The sequence below is a fragment of the Suricata suricatta genome, chromosome 7 (genome assembly GCF_006229205.1).
Source record: "Suricata suricatta isolate VVHF042 chromosome 7, meerkat_22Aug2017_6uvM2_HiC, whole genome shotgun sequence".
Classification (NCBI taxonomy): domain Eukaryota; kingdom Metazoa; phylum Chordata; class Mammalia; order Carnivora; family Herpestidae; genus Suricata; species Suricata suricatta.
In genome coordinates, this window is record NC_043706.1 from 111,715,613 (window position 1) to 111,743,139 (window position 27,527).

General features: G+C 38.1%; 1 protein-coding gene and 1 pseudogene across 1 annotated transcript in view; both read left to right on the top strand.

The window, feature by feature from the left end:
- Nucleotides 1-27,527, top strand: part of LAMA2 (laminin subunit alpha 2) — a 600,504-nt gene that overhangs the window by 448,239 nt on the left and 124,738 nt on the right. Inside the window, exons 34-37 of the mRNA XM_029943224.1 lie at nt 949-1,047; nt 13,876-13,987; nt 18,321-18,483; nt 19,738-19,948. Coding sequence (XP_029799084.1) covers nt 949-1,047; nt 13,876-13,987; nt 18,321-18,483; nt 19,738-19,948 — 585 coding nt within the window. The remainder of the gene's footprint in view (nt 1-948; nt 1,048-13,875; nt 13,988-18,320; nt 18,484-19,737; nt 19,949-27,527) is intronic.
- LOC115296145 lies at nt 8,291-9,614 on the top strand (annotated as a pseudogene).

A 27,527-nucleotide genomic window follows, 5' to 3' on the forward strand; every position in this document is an offset into this window, starting at 1 on the left:
TCAACCCATTGCAACTAGGGACACTGCCCGCCTTGGGGAACGGGGGCATGTATCAGTAAGAGGGTAAGAGTATTTGGGTTTGTGCTAGGTGTTTGGGGGCAGGTTTGAGGAAGCAGAGATTTGGGCTGGGTTAGGAACTGGTGGTAATCAATTATTCTAATGAATCTTGTCTAGAAGGAGGTAAGAACAGAGGGAGGCTAAAGCTATGTTTTCTAAAGAGGCAGTGGTCACTCAGATTCAATAGCAAATTAATTTTTGGTACTTTTGTGTTCTGCACAGAGACCATGGATTTGTCAGTGCATAGACAAGATTGTGGGATGATCTTATGTTTTCTTTCATTCGTCCCTGTCAGACAGTGATCCCATATAATGTTAGTGTTCTGTGAGATTGATTACATTCAACCAGAGAGGAAAACTGCCTTGCTATGCGTGACAGACCAGGTCCTCCAACACTGAGATCTGGCCAGTTCATTAGTGCCTGGCCAGGTCCCTCCGTCAAAGTCCCCTGTTCTCTTTCTTTCTTGCAAACGGTGTCTCTGTTTGGTTGAAGTGGGAGCCCAAAACAATCAGACAGGGTTCATCTGGACTCTTCCCCTACTGGCCATGTGATCTTATGTAAGTTTTAACACTTTCGGAGCCATAGTTTGCTCATACACAAGACAGAATAACATTTGCCTCATAAAACTGTTATAGGAATTACGTAAAAAAAAAAAAAAAAAAAAGCCTAGCACAGAGAATTTCTCAATAAATGACTGCAATTTGTATTATTTGCCAGGATATTCTGCACAGCACTTTGTATATATGTGCCCAATTGAAATCATTTCTCTATCTTTTCTTTGAAGGTGAGACGGCTAAATACCTTGTATATAAAGGAAAATTTCTGTTAAATGTTCAACCCCATGGTCACTGCAAAACCATTTACTAAAATGTTTGTGGAAATCTTTTTCAGCATTTGCTCTCACCTCAGCGAGCCCCAGAGAGGCTGATTCAATTGGCAGAGGGCAATCTGAACACACTCGTGACGGAAATGAATGAACTTCTGACCAGGGTAAGTAGGAAAGACCGGGAAGCTTCTCAAAGCAGCTAGATCCTATATATTAAGGAAAATTACATCACATTTCTAAAGTGCAAATCTTGTTTCTAATTCCCAATTTGGTATATGAAGTAGATGTATTTTGACTTGCTACTGCTGCCTCTGAGAAAATCTCAGCATCAAAGAAGATTGTGATATTTGGACAGTGTCAAGGACATGGGCTAAAAATACAAGAGGGACAGTGTATTTTGAAAACTCTACCCCATCTCGTGTAAAGTCTTTATCAACTCTGAATTCCAACAGCACTGTCTTTGACTATGTAAGGAAAAAGAAAAACAAATGAAAATCCTTACAGATGCTTTGATCTCATCATGGAATATTTGCATTTGTATAGAAATAGTCTAAATCAGTATTCATACACAAAAGAGGAAATCTTTATTGTGAAAATCCAAATCATTTATGACACTTTTAAAAGTTAGGATGTAAAGTCCATGTTACATTTATCAGACTTTTAAAGGAATTGGGTATTTTAAACTTTCAAAACTGCAAAAGGGTGGAATTTCTTTTTGCTGTTAGAGAATAAAGAAAACAACATAAAGTTCGCCATCTTGTGGCCGGAAAAATGCATGAACAGAAAACTGGCCTGAAATGCAGGCATCCAGTTTGATTATCTAAGAACTTTAAATGGCAAAGAATGTTGGAGTTAGAAGGCTCTTACACAGTATTTAGTTCATTTCTTCTTTATTTAAGAATAGATACCTCAGCTTGTGACAGTGAAATGAATTATCGATGGCCACGTAATTCACTAAACTCAGGAACCTAAGTGGAACCTAGTCTCCAGATTCCCCTTGGCCTTGTACTATTTCCACCACACAAACCTGCTGCAGGTTTAGGAAAATTTCCATAGGGAAATCAAATCAGCTTCTGAGCACATAATGCTAAACGATGGCCCTGATATCACAAATAGCATACTAAACACTTTTTCAGAATCTCATTCCAGCAAGATACAGAATAGGGTTTCTTGCCAGATGTCGTTAGTATTAATTAGATTAATGTATATTTATCTCATATTAATTTAATAGTTAATCATTTTGTGTTTGTTATGTAAATACAAATAAATAAGAAATTTTAAACTGATCACAGCAAAGTAAACTCAATTCAAACTCAATTCAACAAGCACTTCTGAATATTCACCCAAGCTGGGTGTTTACAGATGAAAGATTATTGAAGCTTTGTCTTCAACGAACTTCTATCTGGCTTGTGCGTGTGTGTGCATGTGTGTATGTGTGTGTGTACATATATGTATTTAAATGTGTGGAGGGTAATATGGACAACTGCAAGCACATATATAATAAAACATGAAATAAAAGAAAGGAACAAGGAATGTGCCTGAGAAACCCATGCAAATGAAAGAATTTAATCTTGTTATGATAATTAGGGAAAATTCCATGGAACAAGAGGCACTTAATTTATTCATTCATTTAATTAATCCTTATTGGGCACCTACCATGTTCTACATACTCTGTCAGAATGACAGACACTGGGGATAGAGGTATAAGCAAAACTGACACAATCATTGCTCTCATTGATCTGATTACAGCCTAATGATCTAAGCCTGGAAACACAAGAAATATTTAATAGGAAAGTCAGACCTTTATTGTGTGTTAGCCTAGATCATTTCATCTCTTCAGCAGACCCTCCAATACTGAATAAATTTTTAAAAGTAGACTTTATATGTTAGAAAAGTTTAAGGTTAAAAGCAAAGTTAAGGGGCGCCTGGGTAGCTCAGTCAGTTAAGCATCCAACTTCGGCTCATGATCTCACCACTTGTGAGTTCGAGCCCCACAACAGTCTCTCTGCTGAGCCTGATTCAGATCATGGGTCGAGTCGTCTTCTCTGTCTGCCCCCCCCCCACCCCCGCTCATGTTCTCTCTTTCTCTCTCTCTGTCTCTCTTTCTCTCTCTCTCTCTCTCAAAATAAATAAGCCTAAAAACAAGCAAAGTTGATTGGAGAGTACAGAGTGTTACCTTATACCCCCAATCCTACACATGCATATCCTCCCCCATTATTAACACACCCCGTACCCCCAGATTGGTGCATTTATTACAATAAATGGAGCTTCACTGACACGTCATTATCACTAAAAGTTCATAGTTGACTTTCGAGTTCCCTAATGGTTTGTACATTCTATGGGTTTTGACAAATGTTTAATGACCTGTCTCCACCATTAGAGTATCCTAAGTTTTGGCAGTACGAAGAAAGCTACTATAAACTTTTGCATACGTACGTTTTCATTACATTTTTGTAAATACCAAGGAGCTCTATTGGTGGATCATGTGGTAAAGTGTGCTTCATTTTGTAAGAAACCACCAAACTGTCCTCCAAATTGGTAGTACCATTTTGCATCTCACCAGCAATGAAGAAAAGTTCCAATTACTCCACATCTTCTCCAGCATTTGGTGTTGTCAGTGTTTTGAATTTTGGCCATTCTCATAGGTGTCTAGTTGTATCTCCTTGTTTTAATTTATAGTTCCCCAATGATATATTATGTTGATCATTTTTTTGTATGTTTATTTGATATCTGTGTGTTCCTCATCTTTGGTGAGATGTCTATTCAGATCTTTGCTATGGACTGTTTCCATCCCTTCCAAAATTCCTATGTTGAAATTCTAATAGCCAAGATGATGATAATCAGAGGTGAGGTCTTTGAGGGGTGATTAGGTCATGAATGTGGAGCCCTCATGAATGGAATTAGTGCTCTTATTAAAGGAACTCCTATAAAAGAGAGATCCTTTTTCCCCTCCTTGCCATATGAGGACACAGTGAAAAATGAAGTGAGTCCTCACCAGACACTGAATCTTGTGTGGACTTGATCTTGCACTTCCAATCTCTGGAACAATGAGAAATAAACTTTGGTTTTTTTAAGTCACCTAGTGCATCATATTTTGTTATGGCAGCCCAGATGAACTAAGACAAGACTTTCTCATTTTTTATAGTTGCGTTGTTTTCTTATTATTGAGCTTTAAGAGGTCTTTGTATATTTTGGATCGTAGCCCTTTTTCAGATATGTCTTTTGCAAATATTTTCTCCCAGTCTGTGCTTTGGTTCTCATTTTCTTGAGTGTTTTTCACAGTGCAGAAGTTTTTGTTTTAATGAGGCCTAACTTATTTATCAATTATTTCTTTCATGGATTATGCCTCTGGTGTTGTACCTAAAATGTTGTCACCATATTCAAGGTCACCTAGATTTTCTCTTATGATATCATCTAGGTGCTATATAGTTTTGTATTTTACACTTAGGTCTATGATCCAATTTCAGTTAATTCCAATACTATTTTTAAATAAACCTGTTATTTTAGAATAGTTTTAGATTTATAGAAAAGTTATAAAGATAACACAGAGATTTCCTCTACACACCATACCCGGTTTCCCCTACTGTTGCACTCTTCATACGGTATGTCTATCACAACTAATGAACTAGTATTGAACCATCATTATTAACTAAAAACTGTACTTCATTCAGATTTCTTCATTTTTACTTAATGTCTTTATATTATTCCAAGATCCCATCCAGGTTACATGGTTTAGTCATATCTTCTTAGACTATAGATGGAGATTTAGACTTTCCTTGTGTTTGATGAGGGACATTTTCCTTCAAATTCTACAACTCTCCATTTTGTTCAGTATGACATACAATGCTCTCCCATTGTGATGTGATTCCTGCTGAACTCCCCAGCCTCATCTCTCCCCCAACTCCGTCTGGTTATCTGATGCACTGAACATATAAGCCAGAAAGCCAGAAATTTTTTTGGTCCTTTTTCTTCCTCACTGTACCCCCATTTATCCAACTCATTACCAAATGCAGGGGGTTCCCCTTCTTGTATGGCTTTCATCTCCACTAACCAACTCTCATTCAATCTCTATAATCTTTAGTTTGAAGTTAACACTTTAGTTTGAAATTAGTTTGGCTTTCTACCTACTCCTTTTGCTTTTACCCGTTTTCCTTCCACTCTGTTCTCTACAGTGTAGCTAGAATGAACTTTTGCTATTCCTAATTTGAATACATAACCTTAGTATTTAAACTCATCCTCCCAATGTCTCACTGCTCTTAAGATAAAGGCCCAAATCCTATCTTTGGCCACATCTCCCACTACTTGTGCTCTGGCCATCTGCCCTCTAGCCATCCTGCCCTTCAGCTAGCTCACCCACCCCCATAGAGCCTTTCCATAGAAGTTGTCTTTATCCTTTGAAGTAAGTCACTTTCTCCTCTGTGTTGTTAATTTCTGTTAATTCCAATTCACCTTTCAAACCTCAGCTCCTAGAACCCTGCCTTGTGAGAGACGTTTAAGGTATGATGAGATTCCTCCTATAACTGGCTTATACCACTGTTTTTTCTTCAGTTTGTTAATTATAAATTTATTTTCATGATCACTCAGCAAATACTTCTCTACTCCCCCAAACTATGAGTTTCAAAAGGGCAGGAAGTATGTCTTCTAAATATTTTTGTCTTACCATGGTATCACCAATATCATGCACATAGTTGTTCAGTAATAATTAACAGCAAATAATTTAAATAAAAGCATTTGAACAAGTGGGTGACAAGTATAAAAACTCAAAATAAGCACTGATTTTTAATGTGTCTACAACACACTAAAATCAAGCAAGTATTTATAATTATATTGAGTTGGATATTTTACTTCCTTTGAAAAACATCTCCTAACGGTATGTAATATACTGAATTATATAAAACATCAAAATTTAGTTTTATTTGGTTGTCTCTTACTTCCTATTTAAAATCAAAGTTAAATAAAAACTGTTTCTAAAATGATGAAACTAATTTTGAAAGTTAAATGCCAACAATTTTGTATGTTTACCTTATTTCTAGTTTTAAAAGATTTAAGTAGCCAACAATGTTCTTTTTTATTTCTGCTATTATATTTTAAAAGAGAGAGAAACTATGTAGCACAAGATACTTGCTTGGTTTGGAACTTTCAAAATTGACACCTGATATATTTAAGGAGAAATTGCATAGAACTCACTTACTGCCGGGGTCACTTGGCTTTTCCCTGTCTCTTTCCTCATGTGTTGTGTAATAGCTTGCCTGAGGGGTACTCCACTGCCACTTAGACATACAAAACCAGTAGTTTTTGAAAATGACCCTTGAGAATATCATATAAATGATTAGATCTGAATTTTAATTTTAGCAGAAAGCCATATAAGTCTGCGAATGCCAAAGTGGATGGCCTCTAAGTAATGTTGTCTATTCGCTAGTTAGATTTGCCCCATTAGATTCTAGCAGTCGCATAAAGAAGGCAGAAAATGAAAGACACTAGTAATATCCAACCAAGAAAATTATGTGCAAATTTCAAGAGGCACAGTGAGAACTGCTTGAGCTAACGCGAGAAAGTAACAGCTACATTGTTCAGAAGTAAATCAATACGTGCCTAATGGCACTGCATGCTGCTTTACATAAATACTCTTTTTAAAAAAGGAAAGGAAAAGGAAAAAAGAGAAGAAAAATAAAAGGAAAAAAATACACAGTTTAGTGAACTTGAGTGTAAAACAAAGTTTATCAAAAGTAAGAGAGAAACACAAGGTATTGCTTAAGGCATCATTTAGAAAGGAACACTAGAAAGACTGTAGAAGTGAGAAAATCACAGACAGCGAATGAAAGGAAGATTGTACAACATCATAGGATAAGTGAGAAGACATTTATCAAGTATTCAAAGGACAAGATAACAGTGAATAACAGGGAAGATGACTAAGGAATGGAATGGTAATTTAATAAAATGCAAGAAGAACCAAACTGAATCAGACAGATAGCTCCTATCATGTAGGATTTAACATTCATCTTTAACATTATCAAAAGCCTGTCCTGGGTGAAACTGTTGGGAATTTCACTTTTGTGATGATACCGCCATCCATCACCACCCCCCACAGCTGATAGTGCATTTGTCATAAGCTTCCTTTATGGAGTCTCTCATGGGTGGTTTTGACAGGGGTGACTCTTCAACCTAATTACTGTGTAATAAGACATGACTTTTATAAAAATATGTCCGTATGATGTTCTGATATGGAGTCCTAAATATGTTAATTTATTAAAACCTACAGCTTATACACTGAAAGTACTACCTAAGCTCGAGGAGTGCCCCTCCTCCATCCAGGAGTGCTCAACTGTTTCACGTATTTTCCTAGTCTTCCTGGATGTTAGCTAAATATAAGTCAGCGCTTGATACAGACAAAATATAAAGCTGTGAGACAGAAAATTTGTGTTTTGCCCTCAATTCCTCCTGCATGTTTGAGTTCAGATTTGCCACTTAACCTTTCCATACCTTCATTTTCACCAGTGTAAAAAGAGGGATCGTGTCCTCTGTGTTTCTTTAAAGGCAGGAAGAGTAAATGAGACACAAGAGAGTAATATACGCCCTTCTGAACACACATATCAATCGAAGGTACAGCTGAGCCTGAATGTGTAACTCCTCTTTTATAGAATGCTAATACAGTAAGTCAGTGCCTTTTTTTTTTTTTTTGGCCAAGAACCTCACATTTCCTCCTCTCCTAGAGCACAGCCAAGAGAGGCAGCTCTTCTAGACCCTGCAGGGGAAGGCCATCTTCTTCCTCAGTAAGCACTGTGCTGGCCCTAAAGAGTTCTGCCTGGTCCCAGCCCCAACACTGCCCACACCACCTGTGTGTGATCGCAGGCCACTGTTTAATGACCGTGGGGCCAGTGACAAGAACGTAGCATGGTCAGGAAAGGAGGCTCTCCTGCCTGGCTCCCCTCTTGAGCACTCAGCTGCAGCTCTTGGGTACACATTTCCTATTAGGCTCTGAAAAATGCCCAGAAACTGCCCAGCCATTCACATTCACTGGCAAGCATAGTACCTGGCATATGGGACAGTTTGAGTGGTACTGGGAAGACAGATTTTTTTTCCCCTCCAACAGGCTTTAGAACGTCTAAAGAATTTGTAGTTGGTTCAAATATTATTATATTAGCTAATCAGCCAATATCTACTATGGCTGGACTCTCAGGAATAAAAGGAGGTAGGCATAGCCTTAGCCCCCAAGACAGAGATTAGATAAGGCAAAACACCTAACAAAGTGATTACCCTACATAGTCGTGAATGGTAATCATGATAGTTATTTTTGAAAATCTAAGAAAGGGTCCTGCTGGGTGTGGAGCTGCCCGGGGCAGCATGCAGGTCACCCGGAGGACCCTCTAGCAGCAGCCCTTCAGGAGTGGCAACGATGCTGGGGAGACTGTGGGAGCACCTGAGAAGGCTGAGTCTGAAAAGGGGAAAGGCGTCTTTCCCATAGGAGGTCACACATTATTTAGGCAAGGTGCTCCATGATGATGCTGCTGTAAAAGAAAATCAAATGTGTGAAAAAACCTTGTGGTAGATATGGTGGCAAAAGCCAAAGCAGTGACGGCACCAGCACCCACTACAACCCAGCACTCACATCCTGCCCCCACACCACAATTAGCACCTCCACAGCTCCGGCTGGGGCTCGGTCCTGACCCACGGCCCTGCACTGGCTCCCACTCCCACACCTGCACCCCTCATTCCAGCATCAAGCACAGCATCTTCTGAGTCCCAAACCTGCCAGCAATGAGACAAGAAACACCTGCAGGAAAGCAGGTAGAAACACAAGTAGCTACTAGCCCAACATCAACTGATGATACATCAGCAAATTCTTCTTGGCCAAAGCTTTTTCCTTTAAGTTTATTTTATTTTGAGAGAGAGAGTGAAAGCACTCGAGTGGGGGAGGGATGGAAAGAATCCCAAGCAGGCTCCACTCTGCCAGTGCAGAGCCCCAGGTGGGGCTCAAACTCACGCTGAGATCATGACTTGAGCTGGAATCAAGTTGGAGGCTTAACTGAATGAGCCACCCAGGTGCCCCTCGGTCAAACCTTTTTGAATATGCAACCAGTGCACGTGTCAGAGTCAGTCTTGTGAGCTCGTAGTAACTGAGGTCATGTCCATGGGCTCTGAAGGCCAGCAAATAATTGCAGTCCTGGAAGACAGTTTTAATCATCCGGACAGAACGATGGAGCACCCATTTATGGGAATCCAGAGATAGAGAAAATCAGACTGTCGTTGCTCTCCCTCTGGTGGCTAGTACTCAGGCTCTTCAGGGTTCCGTGGCTGCACCTGCAGCAACACCTCCATGTTCTGGAGCACATCCCCTTGAATTTTTAGAGCAGCCTCAGTTTCAACAGCTGAGACGAATGACTCAACAGAATTCTTGCCTGCTTCTAGCACTGCTGGAATAGGTCAAGAAAATTCTCAACTGCTGCAGCAAATTAGCCAACATCAGGAGCATTTAATTCAGGTGGTCGATGAACCAGTTCAAGAAGCAGGTAGTTGAGGAATGGGGGTGGGGAGGTGCTACAGAGGAACTCCAGAAGGTGGAAGTGGTCCTGCCAACTACACTCACGTGAGACCTCAGGAATGAGAAGACAGAGAAAGATTAAAGGTGCTAGGGTTTCCTGAAGGATTTCTGATGTGAGCATATTTTTCTTGGGAGAAGAATAAGAATTTGGGTGTCAGCTTCCTTCTACAGCAAAACTTCGATGAAGACTGAAAGGGACTTGGGCTCATAGCCACAACACTTGGTGTAAGGTAGTAGATTGTTGAGGGTGGAGATACAGGGCAAGGATACATACAGTACATGTCTGCTTTAATTAGCAAATGCCATAAATCCGTATAGTGTGTAAAATACACAACCAGAAACCAGATTTTGCAGGTCATTATTTCTTCTATGAAAAAAACTGGTAACTTTTTCTAGTTTTCACTTTCTTTAGTGTAATGCCCTGCTTCATATTTCTTTAGCTTAAGATTGATTTCAGAAAGAATCTTTGCTACCTAGAACCTACAGTCTCTATTTTGTGGGAACACTGGATGATGGCTTTGTGAAATTGAAAAAAAAATTGGGTCACCTGTAAACAAAAATATCAAGTTATTGATAATTATTGTTGCCTTCAAATACATATAAAATTAATGTGTAGGAAAGCCCATTCTTTCAAGTTAAATACTTCAGGTGGGGGGAGACTGGGTAGCTCAGTCGGTTAAGCTCCCAGCTTTGGCTCAGGTCATGATCTCACAGTTCGTGGGTTCGAGCCCTGCATCGGGCTCTGTGCTGACAGCTAGCTCAGAGCCTGGAGCCTGCTTTGGATTCTGTATCCCCCTCTCTCTCTGACCCTCCCCTGCTTGCACTGTCCCTCTCTGTCTCTCAAAAATAAATAAAAAACATTTTTAAAAAATTTAAAAAACATACTTGAGGTGGGAAGAGACCATGGGAACATTTTAAAATGTAAAAAAGTCCTGCTAATTAAAAATGTTTTGATCATTTAATGTGAGATCCTTTCAACATACTTTGAGGATCTGTGCAAGAATAGGTAGAGTTACCTGTTTACGTGGGGTTTTTTTTGTTTGTTTTAGGAAACAAATTGGTAGGTGTTTAATTACTGTTTACTTCATGATTGTGTTGCAGTGAAAGTTTTAACCCACCATTGCATATTTGCTTTAGATGTGTCCCTTTGTGAAATTTAGAACTTTGAAGCCAACAGAAAAATGCAACATTCACTCCCCTTCCCTTTCCCTCGGCAGAAATGTGTTTATCAAAACAAGTCAAGAGCTGAAACTGTAGCCTTTCTTTAAAGCCAAAAAATGCTAATTCAGTTCAGAAGTAATGGATATTTTTCAAAACTGGGTTTTGGATGTTTGTAAATATTTTTCCTAATTAGATAAGAATGTATGTCCATTTATGTCATTAAGATTGTATTACTTTCAGAAAGAGAAGGACAGAAGTATAACACAGCATCTTGTATTGCACTGGAAAGACGGGTAAAATCTTCTGGAAGAATTGAAAGATGCAGCGGGGAAAGTACTTTGAAAATATATAATCAATATATCTCATGGCATATTAAGAGAAAACCTTTAAGAGCAAAAAAAGAAAAAAAAAGGAAAGGAAAAGAAAAAAGAAAAGAAAATGTAAGAAAGGAAAGCATGAGCCAAAATAGTTACGGATGGTTTCATAGAGAAGATTAGGGAGGAACTGACTCTTAGAGGCTGGATTTATTTTTGAAAACCAGAGAGGAGTTAAGGAACAAAAACAAAGATAAAGATAAACAAAAGCTCTTTCTGGAAGTGTTTGTAGGCAAGTAGGCAATAAGAATGGTAACAAGGTTGGCAAGACGTGTTAGGTAATTGCTTAATCATTTATTGAACATTCATTCAATATTTAGTATTAGTTAGGCATCATTCTAGAATCCGGATATAAAGTGAGGAGCAAAACAGACCAAGTTCCTGCGCTCTTACAGCTTGACTTGGTCAAGGAGGTAACCAATAAATAGGGAAGCCATAAAGTAATTCTAAAATGCTCGATAGTATGAAGAAAATGTTCTGCAGAAATTTGAAAACCTGGCTAGGTGCTCTGGTGCCCCTCAGGAAGGGACACTGAAGCTGAAAGATGACACAAGACAAGGATCCAGCCCCTGAAAGAATAAAAGAGAAGTTCATGCCAAAGACAGGATCCCAGAAGGTCCTAAGAAGGAAAAAGTTTGGCATATTTCATGTACTAAATAGAAGCCGGGAGTTTGATTGCATAGGGTCTTAGAGATAACTTTTTTTAACTTCTTTCTTACCATAGGTCATGTAGAACTCTTGATATCTTACTACTGGAATGCTCATATAATCAGTACCAAGTGTGTTAATGATGACTTTTACACATTATTGTTTAAATGAATTACCAAAGTAGAAATCACGGCAAGGGATGCTATCTTGATCATCCAGAATTTAAAAGAAACAGTCTATCAATATATACTTATTTTTAAATATTAGATGCTCTCAGCTATTAACCAAAATTGGTAGGCTTCATGGTGTGAATATGTAAGTTATGATCTTTTAGTGATATAGATAAGATACTGATAATATATTTTAAGTTTTTGTTTTGCTTTTTTTTAATGTTTATTTATTTATCTTGAGGGAGAGAGAAAGAGAGAGAGGGACAGAGGGTGAGAGAGATAATCCCAAGCAGGCTCCACATTGTCACTACAGAGCCCAGCATGGCCTCAATCCCACAAACGGTGAGATCATGAGCTAAGCCAAAATCAAAAGTCAGATGCTTAACTGACTGAGCCACCAACGTGCCCCAGATTTTAAGTTTAAATTATGTACATTTTCTATGTGGTAACAGATACTAGTGCTGGTGATGATGATACATTAATTCTTAAGATACTGAAAAATGACCATAATATAGATTAAGTCCCTTATTATATTCTGTGCTATATGAAAATGGAGGTATTATAGAGTACAGTCAAGTCCAGCCTAGACAAACATCTACAACAGTTTAAAAGGCCAACATCTTAAGCAGTTGACATTAGTAATCCAAAAGTAGCACTTAAAAAATTACATGTATGTGTATATGCATGTGGTATGTATATGCAAAAAGTTACTTGACCTGTTGATGAGCACCCTTCAGATAATTTTGTATATTTACTGCAAACCATAAAGAGGAGTTTTTAAAACTTCCAATGCATCTTATCTTTTCATCCTTTTATTTATGATGGTAACACTCACAGGTTGGGGAATTAGATGATGATAGTTAGACATTTTATCCTTTTATGCAAAACCCTGAAAACTGGTCATAAATTAAAACTCTCACTGTCCCCTAGGAAATCACAAAATGCAGTATAATTTCTATAGCATCTCTTACCATGTTCTGTATTGGCCAGAATTTAGTTCTATTTTAATTTCTATTTAAAATCCACTTGTGTATAAAAAAAATTAGAATCTCTGGGCATGTCTAGAATGCAAGTACTATGGTAGAGGATTATAGACTATAATACTCTGCCAATTTGGACGTTAGCCAAGTTATTTTAAGGCAGTTTGTGATTCTTTAATTCATTATCTGTAGTTAGATCATCCGTATCCTTTTAGTAAAAAAAAAAAAAGTCATTTATTAGCATATGTATATGCATAGAATAATGAAATGTAAACCTATTTCAAGGTACTCTAAACCTTATAGTATCTTTTAAGAAACTTTGAATATTACACATGCCATTTTTATTTGTAAATATAGTGTATCTCAACTGTGAACACATTAGATGGATTCCTTTGTGTCAAGTGACATCTTCATTGTGAATGAAGGTGCAAATGTGTGGGGATAATCTTTGGGAAGTGAGGCTGCTTGTGAAATTGTTTTATTTTGTTGACAATGATGTATGGATCTGTGATTAACGGCCGTCTTATCTAGTGATGACATATGGGTGAAGTTAGCATTTATTCTTTTTTAATGTTTTCCTGGCATCTTTAGAGTGTTATAAAACACGCATTTACTACTTGGTAGCTAAGCATTTCTCCCTCTTTTGTTTCTTTAATTAACGTATTGATCTAAACTGCATCTATAGGATCAAGCTTATTGAGACAGACTGCCTGTGACTCCTCAAGAGATCCTTGCTGGACTCCACACATTCTCAGTAAATAAAATATGGACAAAACTGCAACATGTGGAGGTTGAAGAAGCCATTAAAGACTTTTGGCAACTGTACCTTAAAGATACTTCAAAAATAATTGCGTTTTACCACTTCCCCTATGTCATTGCATATAGCAGGGGTTTTAAAAAGACCAAATACAGCTCTCTGATTTCCATTTAATGGAAGAAGTAATAAAGTTTAATTGTATATTTGAGCGCAGGGTGTCATTTCCAGTATATCTGATCAATAATTCATCGATTGCCTTTGGCTCAGAGTAATATTTGAAAGAAAATGTAGCCAGTGGGTGCTTATCTAGCTGGAACTTCATCATCTCAATTAATTATGCTTTTTCTGAATTTGGATCATTAGGCGACCAAAGTGACAGCAGATGGCGAGCAAACTGGACAGGATGCTGAGAGGACCAACAGGCGAGCAGAGGCCTTAGGAGAATCCATTAAGGAGCTTGCCCGGGATGCAGAAGGTATTAGAGTCATTTAATTTAATCATGATGTCTCCCAACAGAAAAATAGAAAAAGGGATTAGACAGGACTGAAATTTCTCCACTAAGAAAGAACATTTCTCAATCTGAGGGCCGGGTTTTAAAAAGTATTTTGATTGGTATATTCGAGGGTGCTCTCTGCTGAGAATGTAAAATCTACAGTCTTAAATTAGGGGCAACAGTCAGCGAATTAGTAATCATGAGTGCAGAGTCATGGAAAATTGAATGCGGTCCCTTAGGAATGCTTTAGTTGTTGAGGAATGGCTACTAGGAATAAAGAACTAATAGACAACGTATGCTTTGCTATTGTTTGTATTCAAAACTAAGAGATTGTTAATTTTTTAAAAAGCTAATTTTATCATTCTACGTAGTACATTAAAGCAGCACTTTAATTTCTCAAAATGGCTTTAAAAATGCTCCGTGCTGTTTTTAATGAACATCTGGTGGTTGGTGTTTGGATTTGCTACCTTACCCAGAAGCTACACTGCATTTAGTCCATAATTTTCTAGGAGTTACTTCTTGGCATCTACCAATCTGACTGAGGATCAAAGTGGAAGCCATTTTGGGGCTAAAGCCCAGATGAAGAAAAGAGATTTGACCAAAAAAAAAAACTAGATCTTAAGTATCTATTAATATAAAATAAACATGCATGCATATTTAGAAAGGAGGAAACATGCTTTGGTTTTTTTCTTTTAAAAAGATAAAACATTTTTATTGCTTTACAGTGTTATATATTTTAGATATTTTGGTTTGTAATATAGCCAAATAAATCAGGACATGAGATAAACTTTAAGGCAGATCCTGACAGGGAGTTCTGAGGAATCGCTAGCCAAGAAGTCTTAGCAGTTCAGGAAATTATTTTAAAAAAGAATTTCACCAAAAGCCTTACGTAGGTTATACAATATATCCACACCCATTTTTTTTCCTCTGAGAATTACACTAATTGTGGGTAATGACAGTACTTTTGGGTTTTATTAGTGACAAGAAACTGCTGTGGGAAAAATAAATGTTTTAGCCTGGCATTTGTCTATTTCAGTTTTATTTTTAGATAGATGGCCTCCCTTACTCACTCCATCTTCCATTATAAGTCATGGCCTCTTCCTAGGTAATCAAGTTCTATTCATCTTAGGCATTCTTATCTCACCATAATTTAAAATCTTTGCTAGGACTCCTGATTACATCACAAATATACTCTATTTTATTCCATGCACTACTAGAATTAGTGATATATGTAAATATATACACACATGTGTATAAATATGTTCTGACATATTAGGACTTAAGAAATGCTAGATACTTTCTTTCCTATTTTATAGGTCACAGTAGTATTAGTCATTCATGATAAATTTACCCATCAGAGGATTTTTTTTTTTTTTAGGTTCAAATGAAAAACAACTTTGTTTCTCCTGAAGAATTAATGTATTTGTATGGTGCAGATACTGTTTACTTCATAAGTTTGCCTTTATAATCCCCTGCTACTTTGGCTACTAGGATACTGTTGATTAATAGGTCTTCTGATTTACATTATTTTTTATCTTTGCCCCATTTCTTTTTAATGACAGTTTTTCGTGTTTTAAAGATATTTCAAAACAACTTAAAATTCCCTTTGAAATAAAGTAGAAATAGATATGTAAATGTAAGAGCTATATTAATGTTACAGTTATTTTTCATTTTGTTGCAAATGTACTGAACTGATAGTGTATACCTTTGAAAAGGAGACTGAATAACATGTTCCCCTTTAGTTTAAAAACATTCAGAGAATTTCCAAATTCCACATGTACAAGCAGTGGAGCAAACGCATCTCTTCTATTAAAACAATGCTTTCTTTTTTAATACAGCATCATTTTGCTAAAGCAGTTGTGTGCTTAATAATGTCTTCTAGTTGCTTACATACTACTTTCATTTAAAAGAAATGATGCATGTTTTCCAAAAGGCACAACAATCTCCTCCTCCTCTCTCATTCTTTTTCCAGCAAGTTCTCTGCAAAAGTTTAGCTTTGAGTATAGTGAGGCTGTATCTCCTATCTTACAGCCACCTACATCCAGAAGCTAAATTCAATCAAGTTCCAAAAGTATCTCTAATCAAAGCTCATTTATATATTCACTTAATAAAAGAAAAATGTACATCTTTGTCAAGTTGAAAAGTGGGAGTTATCTCTTTCACTAAAATAAAAAAAAAACTGAATGCAAATGAGTCAGTGGTTAGTTGCATATATTAGTTAAAACCAACATACAGACAGACATGCCCTCAGACCAAAGGAGGAGACGTACCATAGGGAGAGCCAAATCTACCATCTTTCTTGAAATCTAAGAAGTATAAACGTACGTTAAACGTAAATATGCCTTCTGGCATATTTCTCACAAAGTCTGCTGGATCAAGGAGCTTTCTAATTAGTCCACAGTTAATGTGGTTCCTTCACAAACACAACAAAGCCTAGGTGATAACTTAGCAACAGTGGTGGTGGAATCATGAGAAGGTTCTTTGGTGTATATCAAAGTATGACTGTTAAGTAATTGACCAAGAAAGAGCCAACCTCACTCACTTCTGGGAATACAGTTCATGGGCAATAATTTCAACCACAAGGTGAGAAATGGCCATATTCTCTAAAACACCTGACTCAAATTGTTCTACAGATTAAATTATAGCTATCAGAATAAGGAGTTGGCCACAGCGACTTTCTAACCAAATCCATCCATTATGAAAAGAGAATTCAGGGGCACCTGGGTGGCTCAGTCAGATAAGTGTCTGACTCTTAGTTTCAGCTCCGGTTATGATCTCACATTTGGTTCATGAGATCCAGCCCTGCATTCAACTCCATGCTAACAGCACAGAGCTTGCTTGGGATTCTCTCTCTCCGTCTCTCTCTTTGCCCCTCCCCAGCTCACATGCACACACACTCTCTCTGTCTCTCTCTCAAAATAAATTTAAAAAAAGAAAAGAGAATTCAAAAGATGCATTTTGGAGAGGATAAATAAAAGATTAAAACTCCATTGCTTCTGCTAAACCATGATTTCCAAACTCTAACATACATCAGGAAACCGCTAGAGGGCTTGTTAAAACATGGATTGCTGGTCCCTACCCTCCGAATTTTTAACTCGGTAGATCCGGGGCAGGGCCTGAGACTCTCCATTTCTAATAGGTTTCCAGGTGAGGCTGATGATGTTTATTTGAGGACTACATTTCAGAACCACTGTACTAACCCCTCATGTCCTACCCTTCATGGCTGTTCTATTTGGCCTATGTGCACCTGTTTCAGGAACCCTGAATTACAACGCAGGCCAGTTCCAATCAGAAAAGTTTCTCCAAGAATATAAATGAATTTTCAGAATTCTTTATGTCCTAAAGACATCTTAGGATATAGCACTGAATAGTAGAAAATGTCCCTTAGCCAACCCAGAGCCTCATTCTAGGGACGTTCACAGGTAATAGTATAGAAATAAGGTTTGACACACAAGAGTTTGAGAAGACCTCTCCCTTCAACTTGTTAAGTTAATGTGCCATAAAACACACTTCAAGAGATGTTGGCCTGAAACTAATAGAACTGCATAAATGTTTCAATGCACCAGTTTTTCAGACTTTCATTTGACATAAGATTCTTTTTTTTTTTTTCAAATGAGACCTTGCCCAGAACACTAACCTATAAAATAGACACTTGACAGATACACATCATTCGTAGAATACCTGAAGCACCTAGGGAATCCTAAGATGTGGAAGAACACAGTTTGAAACTTCATTTAATGCATAAAAACACAGACTCTTACAATGGATGTTATTGCCAGAAGGTAGCTTTGAGCCCTAATGTATAGCCCTTGTCCCAAGACCAGCACTTCCTCCCTCATTCCTTTCAACAAATGAACCCAGAACCCTGGGGAAGTTCAAGGGCAGGTTTGTTTTCAGAGATCTCCTCACTGATAGTTTTTCATACTCCGTATTTTAAAATGGACGGAATATGATTGTGTCTTATCAGCAGTGCAGACCTTGTGCTTTCCCCTTCCAAAGGGTTTGCTACATGTCTCATTGTTGACCTCTTCTCTGGAAAGGGTTGGGGCCATTTCTTCGTTTGCATTTTCTTCCTTGTGAGGTAGACACCCCCTCCTTTAATGATTGTGCCCCCCAAGAGAAATATAATATGGAGGATTATGTCACCTTTCCCTTATTGCTGTGAATTGATATTAACTACCTCGCTGCTCCCAGTGGGAACACTCAAGGCAGACTACATTTCATTTGGAGGAGGTGGGGAAGAGCAGATTCTTGGTGCCATTTTTGTTTACTAATTGACAAAATTTGTTTCCTCTCCCCCCTCTTCCACCCACAGCTGTAAATGAAAAAGCTGTAAGACTAAATGAAACTCTAGGAACTCCAGACCAGGACTTTGAGAGAAATTTGCAAGGACTTCAGAAAGAAATTGATCAGATGATGACAGAACTGAGGTGGAAAAATTTCGATAAACAAAAGGAAGTTGCTGAAGATGAGTTAGTGTGAGTAGATACTGTTATTTTTACAGTTTTCTAAAATTTTCATCACACTTAGAAGTAGAAGATATTTTTTAATTTTTTACTTAGTTATAATTTATCTTGCTCTAAAATGGATTAAAAGTATATTTTTGCCTGTATTTAAATCATCAAATAAATGATCTTTTGGGGTCGCTGTCCCTTCCACAATTAGGCTAATGGACTTGCTTTGCTAATTGCTTGTGTTAGGGACTTCTAAACCATCAAAAGGTACTTGTTTTAATAAAAAATATCTTTGGATAAAGTTATGAATATAGCAGTCCATTGTATATGTTTTGTCATTTTACGAAATGCTGAATAGAAGGGTCATCAAATAATAAACTCCTGATACCTTGAAATAAAGGCTGAAATTTTAAGATTGGAAATAGCAATAGATTTTACTAATGCATATGAACTCTGTGACCACACATTCAGAAAAACATATATAATACATTCTTACATTTATAGTCAGCTAACTTCAAAGTGATGGTGTTATTAATATTTAAATAGTATATACTAAACCAACAATATCACAACACCCAAGAACTTGTTAGACATGCAGAGTATTAAGCCCCACCCCAAACCTACTGAATCCAGAGATCTGTGGATGGGGCTTACTCAGCATCTGATTTGACAGTATTCCAGGGGATTATAATGACTTTTAGTTTGAGAACTACTGTTTTCCCAAGTATTTGCCTTTCTTAAGGGCACTATTATCACTTTAGGAAAACCATTAAGTTAAACTCAGGAAACTCCCAGATCACTCAGTTGAAAGAAAGAGAAAACTAGATCAACATCACAATTCTATATTAGCATGCCAATAACACAGTTCTGCTAACAGTCTTTAACCAAATATATCAATGTCCATACCTTGTATTCAAAGTAACAGAGAAAATGTATAACTATGGTGAATCAGGTGACTTTGTGAAGTGAGCCATAAGACCTATTTCATCAGTCAGATTTTGAAAATAACATGAGACTCTTTCCAGTTGAAAGATGTATTATTACTAATTATTACTAATACATCTTAAATGCGTGTATTTTTTGTCCTTTAATATTAATTATAAATGGCCTTGCCTCTTTTCAGGTATCCATTTTCATCATAATTTAGTACACAGTCAATCTGCTTTAAATATTGTCTCATTTTCCCATGTTTTAATATTAGCATTAGTATTTAATACCAATTAGCCTTGAGGCAGTGACAAGGGCTTGTCGTCTGTTGTTGGGCTGGGGTGGCTGCAGAGCTGCAGAAGGCCTCCTGAAGAAGGTGAAGAAATTATTTGGAGAGCCCCGAGAGAAGAATGAAAAAGTGGAGAAGGATATCCGGGCAACCCTGGCAGACAACAAAGACAAAGTCGATGATGCTTGGGACCTGTTGAGAGAAGCCACAGATAAAATCAGAGAGGCTAATCGCTTATCTACCGCGAATCAGAAAAACAGGACTGCTTTGGAGGTGAGTTTAAGGGATTCTCATCTGAATCTATAGGGCTGGGGTGGAGGGGTTGGGGATTGAACACAGAAAAAGTCAAGTTGATGCACATTTACACAAACCAAGAACAACTCTGAAAGACTTCAAACAAGCAGAACAGGAAATGATCCTTTAAAAAAAATTTTTTTTAATGTTTGTTTAGTTTTGAAGGACAAAGGACAAGCAGGGCAGAGGCAGAGAGAGAGGGAGGCACAGAATCTGAAGCAGGCTCCAGGCTCTGGGATGTCAGCACAGAGCCCAACACAGGGCTCAAACTCATGAAATGTGAGATCGTGACCTGAGTTGATGTCAGACACTTAACTTATTGAGCCACCCAGGTGCCCAGGAAATGATCCTTTTTAAAGAAAAGTCAAGGATCATTGCCGTAAACTCAGATAAACTTAGATAACAAAATATACTGAAGATTTAAAGGACAGTGTGATACAGTGGAATGAACTCTATCCTGGGAATCAGGGGACCTTGATCTTAATGACGGTTGCATCACTAACAAGAAATACACCTTGGGCGAGTCAATAAAGTCTCTAAGCCTCAGTCTTCAGACTACACAATGAGTGTATTTTATGAGCTTGCATCCAAGGTATCTTGGAGTACCAATCTCATATGATTCTGTAACCCACACAACCTAGTCCACAAACCGTTGTTTAGACATCTAGCTACCATAGGTCACAGAAGTGCCAAGTATTTCCTAATGGAATCTGGACACATTGAGAGTCCAGTGCTTGGGAAAGATGTTGGTTCTCTTTTCCTTTGCAGTGTGTTCTACGCAAATGATATATAGTTTTTTCTTTTATAGTTTATTGTCAAGTTGGTATCCATATAACACCCAGTGCTCATCCCCACAAGTGCTCTCCTCCATGCCCATCTCCCCCTGCCCCATCTGCCCTCAGTTTGTTCTCAGTATTCAAGAGTCTCATGGTTTGCCTCCCTCCCTCTCCCCAACTATTTTTGCCCCTTTCCCTCCCCCTTGGTCCTCTGTTAAGTTTCTCCTGTTATACTTATGAGTGAAAACATACGATATCTGTCCTTCTCTGCCTGACTTATTTCACTTAGCATAGTACCCTCGAGTTCCATCCACATTGCTACGAATGGCCAGATTTCATTCTTTCTCATTGCCATGTAATACTCCATTGTATATATAAACCACATCTTCTTGATCCACTCATCAGGTGATGGACATTTAGGTTCTTTCCATGTTTTGGCTATTGTAGAAAGTGCTGCTGTGCACATTGGGGTACATGTGCTCCTGTGCATCAGCACTTCTGTATCCCTTGGGTAAATTCCTGAAGTGCTATTGCTGGGTCATAGGGTAGTTCTATTAATTTTTTGAGGAATTTCCATGCTCTTTTTCAGAGCGGCTGTACCAGTTTACATTCCCACCAACAGTGTAGGAGGGTTCCCATTTCTCTACATCCTCACCAGCATCTGTAGTCTCCTTATTTGTTCATTTTATCCACTCTGACTGGCGTGAGGTGGCATCTCAGTGTAGTTTTGATTTATATTTCCCTAATGATGAGTGACTCTGAGAATCATTTCACATGTCTATTGGCCATATGGATGTGTCATTTGAAGAAGTATCTATTAATTTTTTCTGCCCATTTCTTTGTTTTTCAGGTATGGAGTTTGGTTAGTTCCATATAGATTTTGGATACTAGCCCTTTATCTGAGATGTCATTTGCAACGATCCTTTCCCATTCTGTCAGTTGCCTATTAGATTTCTTGATTGTTTCCTTTGCAGTGCAGAGCTTTTTATCTTGATGAGGTCCCAATAGTACATTTTTGCTCTTGATTCCCTTGCCTTTAGAGATGTGTCAAGTAGGAAATTGCTGCAGTTGAGGTCAAGGAGGTTGTTTCCCGCTTTCTCCTCTAGGGTTTTGATGGTTTTCTGTCTCACATTCAGGTCCTTCATCCATTGCGAGTTTATTTTTGTGTATGGTGTAAGAAAGTGGTCTCGTTTCATACTTCTGCATGTTGTTGTCCAGTTCTCCCAGCACCATCTGTTAAAGAAGCTGTCTTTTTCCCATTGGATACTCTTTCCTGCTTTGTCAAAGATTAATTGGCCATACATTTGTGGGTCCAGTTCTGGGTTCTCTATTCTATTCCATTGGTCTATGTGTCTGCTTTTGTGCCAACTCCAGACCATCTTGATGATGACAGCTTTGTAGTAGAGGCTAAGTCTGGGATTGTGATGCCTTCCATTTTGATTTTCTTCTCCAGTATTACTTTGGCTATTTGGGGTATTTTGTGGTTCCATACGAATTTAGGATAGTTTGTTCTAGCTTTGAGAAGAATGCTAGTACAATTTCGATGGGGATTGCATTGAATGTGTAGATTGCTTTGGGTAATAATAACATTTTAACAATGTTTATTTTTCTGATCCATGAGCATGGAATGTTTTTTCATTTCTTTGTGTCTTCTTCCATTTCCTTCATAAGTTTTCTATAGTTTTCATCATACAGATCTTTTACATCTTTGGTTAAGTTTATTCCTAGGTATTTTATGGTTCTTGGTGCAATTGTGAATGGGTTCAGTTTCTTGATTTCTCTTTCTGTTGCTTCATTATTGGTGTATTAAAATGCAACCGATATCTGTACATTGATTTTGTTCCCTGAGACTTTGCTGAATTCATGGATCAGTTCTAGAAGGCTTCTGGTAGAGTCTGTCGGATTTTCTATGTCGAGTATCATGTCATCTGTGAAAAGTAAAAGTTTGACTTCATCTTTGCCAATTCTGATGCCTTTTATTTCCTTCTGTTGTCTGATTGCTGACGCTAGGACTTCCAGCACTATGTTAAACAACAGTGGTGAGAGTGGACATCCCTTTCATGTTTCCCCCTGATCTCAGGGGGAAAGTTCTCAGTTTTTCCCCATTGAGGATATTTGCTGTGGGTTTTTCATAAATGGCTTTTATGATGTTTAAGTAAATTCCTTCTATTCCGACTTTCTAGAGTTTTTTTTTTTTATTAAGAAAGGGTGCTGTATTTTGTCAAATGCTTTTTCTGAATCTGTCGACTGGATCATATGGTTTTTATCTTTTCTTTTGTTAATGAGACATATCACATTGATTGATTTGCCAATATTGAGCCATTCCTGTAACCCAGGAATGAATCCTACTTGATCATGGTGGATAATTCTTTTTATATGCTAGTGAATTTGATTTGCTTGTATCTTATTGAGTATTTTTGCATCTGAATTCAAGAATATTGGCCTGTATTTCTCCTTTTTTGCTGGGTCTCTGGTTTGGAAATCAAAATAATGCTAGCTTCGTAGAATGAGTCTCAAAGTTTTTCTTCTATTTCTAATTTTTTGAATAGCTTGAAAAAAAGGGGTATTAATTCGCTTTAATTGTCTGGTGAATTCCCCAGGGAAGCCATCTGGCCCAGAGCTCTTATTCATTGGGAGATTTCTGATAACTGATTCAATTTCTTCACTGGATATGGGTCTGTTCAGATTTTCTATCTCTTCCCATTTGAATTTTGTAGTGCACTGTATCTAGGAATTTGTGCATTTCTTCTAGGTTGTCCTGTTTGTTGGCATAAATTTTTCATAGTATTCCCCAATGATTGCTTGCACTTCTGAAGGATTGTTTGTAATAGATCCATTTTTTTTCATTATTTTGTCTATTTGGGTGCTCTTGCTTTTCTTTTTGAGATGCCTGGCTAAAGGTTTATCAATTTTGATTATTTTTTCAAAAAAACCAACTATTGATTTCATTGATCTGTTCTAATGTGTTTTTTGGGGGGGGGATTATATATTGTTTATTTCTGCCCTGATCTTTATTATTTCTCTTCTTCTGCTGGATTTGGGGTGCTCTTGCTGCTCTCCTTCTAGTTCTTTTAGGTGCACCATTAGATTTTGTATTTTCACTTTTTCTAGTTTCTTGAGGCAGGCCTGGATTGCAGTTTACTTTCTTCTTTGGACTGCCTTTGCTGTATCCCAAAGAGTTTGGATTGTTATATTTTCATTTTCATTTGTTTCAATATATTTCTTACTTTCCTCTCTAATTGCCTGATTGCCCCAAACATTCTTTAGTAGGATAGTCTTTAACCTCCATGTTTTTGGATTTTCCAGGCATTTTCCCTGGGATTGATTTCAAGTTTCATAGCATTATGATCTGAAAGTGTGCATGGTATGATCTCAATTCTTTTATATTTATTGAGGGCTGCCTTATGACCCAGTATGTGGTCTATCTTGGAGAATATACCTTGTGCACTCTAGGAGAAAGTGAATTCCCTAGCCTCAGGATGTAGAGTTCTAAATATATCTGTCAAATCCATCTGTTCCAATGTGTTGTTCAGGTCCATCATTTCTTTAGTGATTTTCTGCCTTGTTAATCTATCCACTGCTGTAAGTGGAGTATTAAAATTCCTTGCAATTAGCACATTCTTATCAATAAGATTGTTTATGTTTGTGATTGTTTTATGTATTTGGGTGCTACCAAATATGGTGCATAAATATTTATAATTGTTAGCTCTTCCTAATGGATAGACCCTGTAATTATTATATAAGGCCATTTTTCATCTCTTGTTATTGCCTTTACTTTAATGTCCAGTTTGTCCAATATAAGTATGGTTACCCTGGCTTTCTTTTGCCTTCCAGTCGCATGATAGATATTTTTCCATCCCCATACTTTCAATCTCAAGGTGTCTTCAGGTCTAAAATGAGTCTCTTGCAGACAACAAACAGATGGATTTTATTTTTTTATCCATTCTGCTACCCTATGTCTTTTGATTGGAACATTTAGTCTATTTACATTCAGTGTTATTCTTGAAAAATATGGGTTTAGTGTCATTGTGTTCTCTGTAGGATTCATGCTTGTACTGGTGTCTCTGGTACCTTGTATTCCTTGCAACATTTTCCTCATAGAGTCCCTCTTAGGATTTCTTGTAGGGCTGGTTTAGTGGTGATGAATTCTTTAAATGTTTGTTTATTTGGCAAACCCTTTATTTCTCCTTCTATTTTGAATGACAGGCTTGCTGGATAAAGGATTCTTGGGTGCATATTTTTTCTGTTCATCACATTGAAGATTTTCTGCCATTCCTTTTTGGCCTGCCAAGTTTCAGTGGATAGGTCTGTAACTACTCTGATAGGTTTCCCTTTGTATGTTAGGGCTCTTTTATCCCTAGCTGCTTTCACAATTCTCTCTTTATCCTTATATTTTGCCAGTTTCACTATGATATGTTGTGCAGAAGGTCGATTCAAGTTACATCTGTGGGGAGTTCTCTGTGCCTTTTGGATTTCAATGTCTGTTTCCTTCCTCAAATTGGGGAAGCTCTTGGCTATAATTTGTTCAAGTACCTTTTCAGCGCCTTTCGTTCTTCTTCTTCAGGAATTCCTATGATATGATTATTATTCTGTTTGATTGTATCACTCAGCTCTCGAATTCTTTGTTCATGCTCTTGGATCAATTTATCTCTCTTTTTGTCGGCTTCCTCTTTTTCTATAATTGTGTCTTCTAATTCACCTATTCTCCTCTCTGCCTCTTCGATCTGTGCAGTGGCCGCATCCGTTTTATTACGCACCTCATTTATAGCATTTTTAAATTTGTCGCAATGATTTTTAAGGTCCATAATCTTTGTCACAATAGCTCCTCTGATGTCTCCCATGCCTTTTTCAAGCCCAGCAATTAATTGTATGACAATTGTTCTAAATTCTTGCTCATCTATGCTGCTTATATGTGTTTTGAGCAATTCTGTAGCTGTGACTTCTTCTGGGAATTTCTTTAGAGGATAGTTCTTCCATTTCTTCATTTTGGCTAGCTTTCTGTCTCTTGTCAGTTTTTAAAGCTTGTCATACACTCTGCACCTGTGAGTATTGCTATATTAAAGAGAGCTCATTGGCTGTCCAAGGCCTGTCCATTCAGGAAGTGTTCTTTTAATGGTGTCCCTTGATCTCAATTGTTGTACCTTTGGTTACTTTATTTCCCACTCGTAGTGATATTTGGGATTCTCCATTGTGTGCCTGTTTCTTGAGGTAGCCCTGAAAAGGAAAACAGACAAACACACAGGAGGGAAAAAAGCACACAAATGCACAAACAAGCAAACCAAAAGGGGGGAAAAAGAAGAGGGGGAACAAAAACAAAAGACAAAGGACAGTCTAAAAGCATAAAACCAGAAATCTCAGCTACAAATAAAGAGTAGGATGGAGGCAGTGCTGTTGGAAGAGCATATACAAAGAGAGAGGTGACAGGGGTGGGGAGAAAGCAAAACTAAATATTGACCACGCAGAGACTAAAAGACTTAATTCAGAGAGAAAGAGGAGAATATGGTAGGAGGTGAGGAGAATAAAATGAAGATCATGTTACCCAAAGAAACTAAGTAGTCTGATTACAGAGAGAGAAAGAGAAAGGAAAGTAGTAGAAGAGGTATAGAATATGCATCAAGAGAATGGATTATATGTGACTGTTTAAACAAACCAATGACCAAAGTACCCAGTCCCTCAGAGGGGAGAGAGAAGAATGAGATAAGAGAAAATATATCTGAATAGCAAGAGTTGATCTGGAGTTAATCACAGCAATGTATCATTGTTGGTCTTGCCCTGGGCTCCAGTAAAAAAAATAAAAAAAAAAAAAAAAAAAAAAAAAGGAAGGGGGCAGCTCTCCAGTATGGATGGGCATGGTCTGGTGTAGGCAGGGTTCCACAGGCCACTCCTGGAGGCCCCACCTTGGTGGTTGTGAGGAGAAAAATGGCGGCGGCACCCCATTCTTTTCTCAAACCAAGTGTTGCAACTCACTCTTTTGGGTCCGATATCCCTGTAGTGGGTATAGCCAAGGTGGGCAGAGTTGTATTTCCTAAGCCCCAACTCATTTCCAGATCTTAGTCTGTGCACTTTACAGATACCACCCAAAATGTTCCCCTGCAGGCCGGGCAGCTTCTTAGCCGGGGATCGAGTAGGGGGAGTTGGGGGGGGGGCAATTTCTCCTGGCGCCACCTGGGATGGGGGTGCCTAGCCCAAGAAAAGTGCCACAGCTAGAAAAAGGATCTCTCTCTCTCTGAAGACCCTGCAGTTACAGATGGGATGATAGGATCCCTCTCCATCCAGGGCTGAGGTTTTTCTCTTCTCCAGGGACAGCTCTATGAGCGGTTTCAGCCTCTCTCTCTCTCTTCCCCTCATCTCCGTGGCTCTGCGCGGAGGGGGCTCCCTTCCCTCTGTGGCCTCCGGTCCGGCCTGTTTTTAATTTTCCCCAGTTCACAACCACACACCTATGAGGCTGTCTTCTTAGTGGACTCTGTCTCTTTTCCTCCCAGACTCTTGCAGTTCAGTGTCTTCTGGCTTCAGTCCCTCTTTGTTTGAGAGATGGGAGCAGGTGAAAAGTACGGGGCTCCCTACTTTTCTGCCATCTTGCGTCCCTCCTCAAAAACGGTATTTTATTTTATTTTTAAGTAGTTTATTGTCAAATTAGTTTCCATACAACACCCAGTGCTCTTCCCCACAAGGGCCTTCCTCCATCACCACCACCTCTTTTCCCCCTCCCCCTTCAACCCTCAGTTCGTTTTCAGTATTCAATAGTCTCTCAAGTTTGGCGTCCCTCTCTCTCCCCAACTCTC